At 43.1% G+C, this 8,185-nt stretch overlaps 1 protein-coding gene across 2 annotated transcripts; it reads right to left on the reverse strand.

Annotated features, from left to right (window-relative positions):
• Positions 1-5,838: 5,838 nt before the first annotated feature.
• On the reverse strand, positions 5,839-8,074 carry miso1 (mitochondrial inner membrane subdomain organizer 1). 2 transcript variants are annotated; one of them, XM_085243675.1, is made up of 5 exons: positions 7,887-8,074; positions 7,551-7,610; positions 7,220-7,379; positions 6,507-6,667; positions 5,839-6,420 (listed from the first exon to the last, which is right to left on the reverse strand). In XM_085243675.1, the coding sequence occupies exons 1-5, from the start codon at positions 8,046-8,048 to the stop codon at positions 6,166-6,168; spliced, it is 798 nt and encodes a 265-aa protein (XP_085099801.1). In that variant the 5' UTR covers positions 8,049-8,074; the 3' UTR covers positions 5,839-6,165. The 2 variants fall into 2 exon arrangements, with proteins under 2 accessions (XP_085099801.1, XP_085099800.1); XM_085243674.1 differs by having other exon boundaries at positions 5,839-6,423.
• Between the last annotated feature and the right edge of the window lie 111 nt (positions 8,075-8,185).

The following is an 8,185-nucleotide window of genomic DNA, read 5'->3' on the forward strand; positions in this document are numbered from 1 at the left end:
AAGATACTGAACCCCAAGTTGCTCCTGTGTGTGTGTGTGTGTGTGTGTGTGTGTGTGTGTGTGTGTGTGTGTGTGTGTGTGTGTGTGTGTGTGTGTGTGTGTGTGTGTGTGTAATAAGATTTGCAGTAGGAAGTACTTTGAGTGCTTGACTTAAGAAGAAAGGTGCTATAATAACGCCAGTCCATTTTCCAGACTGTCCTACTTTAGCAGATAGATGTCGCAGATGATTTCTCATTTCAATGTGAGGAAACTGATATGAGGAACAAGTGTTTTTGCGCAAGTTGCAGTTATGCATTTTCCTGCAGACAGGAAGATACTGCCAGCACCGGAAACGTGCTCGTCATCTCCGAACATGAAGTAAGGAGAGCCTTCAAGAGAGTGAACACCAGGAAAGCAGCAGGACCAGACGGCATCCCAGGTCGTATCCTCAGAGACTGCGCATACCAGCTAGCTCCTGTGTTCACTGAGATATTCAACATCTCTTTATCTCAGTCGGTGATCCCCACATGCTTCAAAGAGTCCATCATTGTTCCTGTCCCGAAGAAACCCCACCCTGCTTCTCTCAATGACTATCGCCCTGTAGCCCTCACCTCAGTAGTGATGAAGTGCTTTGAACGCCTGGTCAGAGACTTCATCATTTCTTCACTACCAGACACACTGGACCCACTACAGTTTGCTTACCGTCCAAATCGTTCCACAGACGATGCCATCTCTCATCTCCTCCACACATCACTCACTCACTTGGACACTAGAAGGGGGAATTATGTTAAAATGCTCTTCATAGACTACAGCTCTGCATTTAACACCATAATTCCCTCCACACTCACCACCAAGCTGGAGCATCTGGGACTCAGCTCATCTATGTGTCAGTGGATCTCCAACTTCCTAACTGGCAGACCACAGGCAGTAAGGATGGGCGGACATGTCTCAGCCTCCACCACTCTCAGCACTGGAGCCCCCCAGGGGTGTGTTCTGAGCCCCCTGCTGTACTCTTTGTACACATATGACTGTGTGGCCACTACCAGCTCCACCACCATCATCAAGTTTGCTGACGACACCGTCGTGGTGGGCCTGATCTCTGATAACAACGAGACGGCCTACCTGAAGGAGATTAGGAATCTGGAGAACTGGTGCCAGAGGAACAACCTCCTTCTAAACGTCAGTAAGACAAAGGAGCTGATAGTGGACTTCAGCACTAAGCAGGAGAGGAACTACCAGACCCCCGTCATCAACGAGTGCCCAGTGGAGAGAGTGGACAGCTTCAAATACCTCGGAGTTCACATCACGCAGGACCTGTCATGGTCCTGTCACATCAACACCGTGGTGAAAAAGGCCCGACAGCGTCTCTACCACCTCAGACGCTTGAGAGACTTCCAACTGCCCTCCAAGGTGCTCAGGAACTTTTACTCGTGCACCATAGAGAGCATCCTGGCGGGAAACATCTTAACCTGGTTCGGGAACAGCACCATGCAGGACAGACGAGCTCTACAGAGGGTTGTGCGATCAGCTGAGCGCACCATCCGCTCCGAGCTCCCTGACCTGCACTCAATCTACAGCAGGCGGTGCTGGACCAAGGCCAGGAAGATCGTGAAGGACCTCAGCCATCCCAACAACAGACTGTTCTCTCTGTTGAGGTCAGGAAAGCGATTCCGCTCCCTGAAGACCAACACAGAGAGACTGAGGAGGAGCTTCTTCCCGCAGGCGATACGGTCTCTCAATCACACCACCACACAGTACTGACCCACACATGCAGTTCTTACACACACACTGGACTTTCTGGACTTTGGTTTTGCACAACACTGGTCACTATATTCTTCATTTCCGGTTAATACTTGTACAGCTGCTGTTATTGTGTATATATTTATTTATATTTAGATTTCTTCATACATTCTTATATAGTTCTATATTGTGTATTGTGTATTTTGTTGTACAGTTATTTTATTTTCAACTTTAATTTATATATTTATCTTTATCTTATTCTTCCCAGTTAAATTTACCCTTCATTCTAATTTGTGTTGTACAATTATTTCATTTTTAACCTTAATTTATATTTTATTCCTTCCTAGTTAAATTTACCCTTTTTAATTTTTCATATTTATTTCCTATCTTATTCATAGCCTTTTCCTTTTTTTTTTCTTTAGGTCACGAGCAGTTGTCCAAGCATTTCACTACATATCGTACTGTGTATGACTGTGTACGTGACAAATAAAATTTGAATTTGAATTTTGAATTTGAATTTGAATTTTACAGCATAGTTGACTGAAAATTGTTAGAAAGTTATTCTCACAAAATTAACAAAGTTCAGTCCTCAGCTGTTCACTTTATCACCTCATCCTTTCTTTTCCACCAACAAATGTAAATTATTCATGATCATGAGTGATCCCGGCACTCACAAGGAATCATGTTTCCAGTCCTACAACCCAACACCAGCAAGCTGATACACTGTTCACAATACTTTAACTCACACAACACAAGGAGTCACTTTACGGCTGATGCATTCCTTCACACACACACACACACACACACACACACACACACACACACACACACACACACACACACACACACACACAGCTTTTACAGTGCATGTGGGTGTGTGATAGAATAGATGCAAAGTGTTATAGCTGTTGCCAGTGCGTGTTTATTGTGACAGAAGATGAAAAACACAGCTGACTCATTCAATAGAAAACTAAGCTCAACAAGACAGAACTGCACATGAAAAATGATATACTAATGACAGTTTATAGTATGCTGACAAATTAAAGATAAAAAAAACAACATACCGGGTTGCTAGTGTAGTTTCACTGTGCTTTGCCATTCTACATTCTATGCTATATTAAGTCTTTGGGGAACATGGATTACCTTTTTTTTTCAACAGATATTTCCAACTTGGGCATAGCGAGCTCAGTCTAACCTTATGGACCAAAATTGTTGAATGACCTCTCTGCCCATGGTAGGACGGCTTCCTCACTGCCTGTTTTGAAATATGTCTTAAAATTAGATCAAAGTGTTCTTACCTTCTATTTATTTATTTTAGTGTTTTATTGATTAGCTTTGTGTTGTTTTCTAAATGGCTTGGGAAAAAAGCAGCTGAACTTATTTAAGCTATGTGACACCCTTTTACCTCTCATCAGCACTTTGTCAAACTGTGTCAACTTTGTCAAGCTTTAATGACACTTTGTTTCTTGTGGATGCGGTATTGTCATCATAAAAGACACCACTCCAATGATGATAGAAATGTTTTATCGCAGGTTACAGAAACCCAGACTTTACCATTAAAATGTTCCCCACATTCGGACACTCTCATTACACAGGTTAACATTTTTCCTTTAATTTGTCACCCGTCCGCGTATACTTCATCCAGTAAGCACACAAAGACAGTCCCTGTATTAAAAGCTGACAGCATTCTGTAAAGTTTATGAGGCAGTAGCACCAGTGAGGAGAGTTACTTTGTGCTCCCTGTGTCTTTAAATCCCTTTGCCTTTCACATAGGCCAGCCACTCACAATAACCCACTCAAATCAAATCAAAAATCCCCAAGGAGTATGCTCTGGGATGGGGGAGTGCCCCATCTCTTTTTTTCGGGGATGGCTACCGGCTGAGTGTAATAAAGGCCTTTGTTATGCTGCCCTGCTGCAAATCTGTGTTGTTAAAGCTCGCATGGCAAAGAGCAAGTGGCCAAAATTGAATGTCACAGAAATGTTTAATCGGTCACATTGATTAATTACTGACTACGGCAGCATTCAAGCCAAAGAACAAGACTGAAATGTAAAAATGATCACATGAGGCTATTCACTTTGTTTTCGTCAAAGTGATCCGAGATATGTTTTAAGCCTGACTCTGTCTTACCTGGAGCAGGACAATAAAGATAAGGATGGAAATGTCTTGAGTTTTGGTTTTATAGAGCTTGTGTGCAGGTAGACACACAGGTTTAACAGGTGCACAGCTGCTTGGATACTGCATACAATGTCCTAACAACAGTACATTTAAAGTGACAGCAGAGTGAGTGCAGATTGTTTTAGTCTTAAAGTGCACCGTTGGGAAGTAAGCCTTTTAAGTTAGTAACAGTTAATGAGTTGCTGTCTTGCCGTATTTTTTTAAGAAAGAAAGAATCTATCAGCCCACTTACGTCTTTTACTCCAGTTTCTGATTTTGAAGTTAAGTTGTCCTTCTTCACAAAATCGGGCCACTTTCACTGGTAGTAATACAGCAGTCCTTCAGGCTCTGGACTTCCATAGCATTAGGCACTAGTGTAAATCTGTTATAGTCCCAGTGGTCTGGTTTAAGGCAGGGAAGACTCCAACAACTTCACTGTGTGGGTAAGAACCCACCACTAGATCAAGCATGGTGCCTTTTCAAATGACTACTACTGGTGTGGGACTAGTAAACTGTGGAAAGCCTGGAATGGATTTCGGAGTGGACCGTGTTTCATAATTTACTCAGATTTTGATTTACATAAGTTAAAACTAAAAAGACACAATGAGCTTTTTATATACTTCAACCTTTAAAGGCATAAGCCTCCGTAAGCTGGCGTCTTTACTAATGCTTTCTCCAGTAAGACATATCTGTTTCTATTTTTCTTTATCTGCACAAAATGTTAACTGTAGTATACTGGACACTGTAACAGTCATCAACGTTTCTGGTAATGTATAAGAAACAGGCTCCTCTAAATCAAGGCTCCCTGGTTACCTGGAAACTAATTTTGAACTATTTACTATATGTCAGTACTGCTCAGCTATCTCCAAAAATATAAAATTGCCATTATTTAATTGAGATACAAGAAGAAGTTACACCAACAGCTACCTAAAACATTTAAACTTCCTGATTAAACAGCACACTCTCTCTGTGATCACTTGCTTTAGAAACGTTGCCCTCCTCCTGCTGTCTGTCACAGCCGTGGTTTCCCTCCCACTCCTCCCTCAGTGACAGTTTGTGTAGCAGCAACAGCCATCAGCCTGAAATGCACCTTACAATTTAAACCAGCCCACCAATCACCAGCCTCTTAGGCAGTAACAGTGGCTAGTAACATTTGCACAACAAAAGAGAAATCTGATTCATCACTCCCCCCCCCCCCCCCGCCTTCACTCCCTTTCCCTACTACTGTGACTCCTCCTCTTCTGCCTTTGTGTTCAAACTCAAAATCCCCTTCTACCCCTGTGACCCTCCTCCTCCTCCTCTGCACTAATCTCCTTGTGCCCCACTGGATTGACTGCTTCACCTCTCGCTACACTGTGACTCCCCCGCCCCGCACCCCTCACGACGCATCGCTGACTGGCCTCATTTTTGCAGGACCTCCTCCTCCTCATCTGCCATGCTCGGATGAAGCATGTGTAACAGCCACAGGCACAAGGTGTAATGTTGGCATTGAAAAGGCAATAACAGGAGCAGGATCCTCAACAGGAAATTAGCTTTGGTGCAGGTGTCGATGTATGCTGATTAGAATAACGTTTGCAGATAAATATCACTCATGAGATTTTTCAATCATGCCTACAATAACAGCATGTAGCGTTCTGAAAGAGAATAGATTTGATCTCCCATTTTCCACTGTGCTTAGTGCTTAAATGTACTGGTCACATTACAACTAAAAGGGCCCTCTTTATAGGTACTTAAAAGCCCCCTCACACACACACACTCAATATATAAGGCTCCCATGGGGTTTGGGGGCCACCAATATAGAGTTTAGCCTTGGAGTCGCTTTGTATTTCACATTTAGTGTTTCTATAGCAACTGTGGACAAGTGGACCCCCCTTTATTTTGAACACCATTAAATACCCCACCCCCGTCTTGAGTTTAGTGGGGTTTCCCCCCGCACACACACACACACGCCAACAGACGAGGCTGTGTATAGCTCTAGTTTAATTGGTAATGAAAGCTCAGGGAAGAAGAGCTTTCAACAACCTTTTTAATCATTTTAAGTTTTTTATGACTGAGAAACAGTAAAACATGTTTCAATCATTTGCAACAGGTGCACTAAGGATTTGATGCATAAATGTACTTCTTGGGAATAGTTTTTAAGTATCAGAGAAAATAAAGCAGATCAAAGACTTAAAGAAATCCTAAGTGCACAATAAAGGGAATGTAAAATATCACATTTTTGGCTTCCACTTCCACACTTCCAACAAAGGTTTTGGGCTTCTGACTTGGAAATCATCGCTCACTTGGTGCATCAGGTTCTTTTAAAGATCCTCTTCATGAGTCTGAATACAGCGTTGTCCCTGATAGCTTTGGAAGTTCTCTCCCACAGGGTGTCCTCCTTCCACATACCCCGACCCTTCCTCTCAGCTTTCACCTCTGCCCTGTGCAGTCGTCTGTGGAGACGCCAGTAGAGGCGCGAGTCAGGGAGGACACCAGCTACGGGGGCAGTGCGAGCCAGTCCGAGCCTGAGTACCTCTTCGTTCATACAGTAGCTCCTCAATGACCCCTTCTGGAGAGATGGGAGAAGACAGGGAAATATCACTTTATAACTTGAAATTAATTATTCACTTTTCCACATAAAGTTTGCCTTACCCTGCTTTGAGACACCAAACAATACAATATGTCGTCCTCTCGGCTGATAAGCTTCAACCACACCATTTGGGAAGGGGCCACATTCTTCTCCAGCCATAGTTTCCCCTCTGGTGTCAGCTCCACTCCTGCAAGATGGACCAGCAGCAGGGATGTAGATACATCTGAAAAGAAGAAAGACAAAGCCTTTACCTGACATTTTATGTATTCTGTTTAGAATATGAATTTTGAGCAAGGCCTGAAACTGTATTTTTTTTAGTAGTGTGAGCATAATGTAACAGTTTAGTGGTGTCACTACTGAAATGCTGCATTTTACATTTAACAATAAAGAAAAAAAATTGTTGTTAGATGCAAAGACAAATTGAACCCTCTCTATACTAAATGACTGATCAGGTTTGAAATCTTGAGTCAGGTGGGGCAAACGTGTTATCTGTGTCCTTTGTGAAGTAGCTGATGCTGCACCTTATGATTTCATTGCTCAGTGACTACTGTGACCTGATATAGTAGCTAACAGGCTTACCTGCCACTTTCAGTCATGGCAATTTAATAAAATATATCCGACTTTGCAAAGTAAAAACACCACAATTATATTATGGCGCAAAAAGATTCAATAATTACGCTGCTAAGCCATAGATTAGTGGCTCTGAATCGTATAGACCATGTATTTCTGGTGTGATAGTGCACATGCTTTCATGATCTCCTCTCTCCCGTATTACCCTTATACTTTGAAAGTAATGGAGAGATAACAGGCAGATAAATTGGAACATGCTCCACTTTAAATCCTTTCTCTGTGATGGAATGGACTTTCCCACGAAGGCTGACGTTCCTCTCAATAAAGCGTGCGGGGATGTCACACGCAGCTTGAAATTTTGTGATCTACAGAGGTGGAACAAGACAACTGAATGACTCATTCTAGAAAAACACAGAAAAAATGACATCTTATGTAGTAGGATGTCGAATTGAGAGAGCAAATTGAGATAGCACACAGTGGACACCTATCAGCAGGGTGAATGTGCAACTGAACATTTGAGGGTCTTTCTCCCTTACCAGTTTGATACTCCTTGCTATGACAATTACACCAGCAATGGCCAGTCCAGTGCTTATATTCTGGGGGAGACAAGAGAATAGTAATGGGATGAGAGTGATGTTACCAACCAGGCTAAAGTGCTGGTCGCTGATAATGCACATGAGCACTATACTTTGCTGGAGACAACTAGAGAAAGGACATCTGGTCAGCGCCATGAAGGCTTTTGCATGAGACCACAGTCCTTCCTTTCAACATATAGGCTACCAACAAGTGAAAGATTAAATGCAGATGTAGGCTGACAGTGAAGTAACCATGCTGTCTGTACATCGCAGTTTTCAAACAAAGGAGACTCCTACCCGCACGAGCGTTAAATTATCATCTGCGAACTGAGATATTAAAGTCACGATGTTATGAGACACCGGGGTTTCTTCCTTTCTTTGTTGTCTGTCCCTCATTCCCTCCTCACTTTCTGTTTCTCTGGAAGTCTGCGGCATGTTGTTGACATTTTCTCGACGCATCCTAAGCCCCGCCCACTCTGGGGAGGGACGCTTCACCAGTGAAGGCTCGTGCGGAGGCTCCGCCTTGTGGTCTGCTGTGGAAATGACAGGAAGGTGTGCACGTCCAATGCGTCTGAAAGCATCAAGTTCACAGCCCG

Source organism: Mchenga conophoros, linkage group LG14 (assembly GCF_057382185.1).
Source record: "Mchenga conophoros isolate Kocher_MC1m ecotype Shallow Benthic linkage group LG14, M_conophoros_male_GT1.1, whole genome shotgun sequence".
NCBI classification, from domain to species: Eukaryota; Metazoa; Chordata; class Actinopteri; order Cichliformes; family Cichlidae; genus Mchenga; species Mchenga conophoros.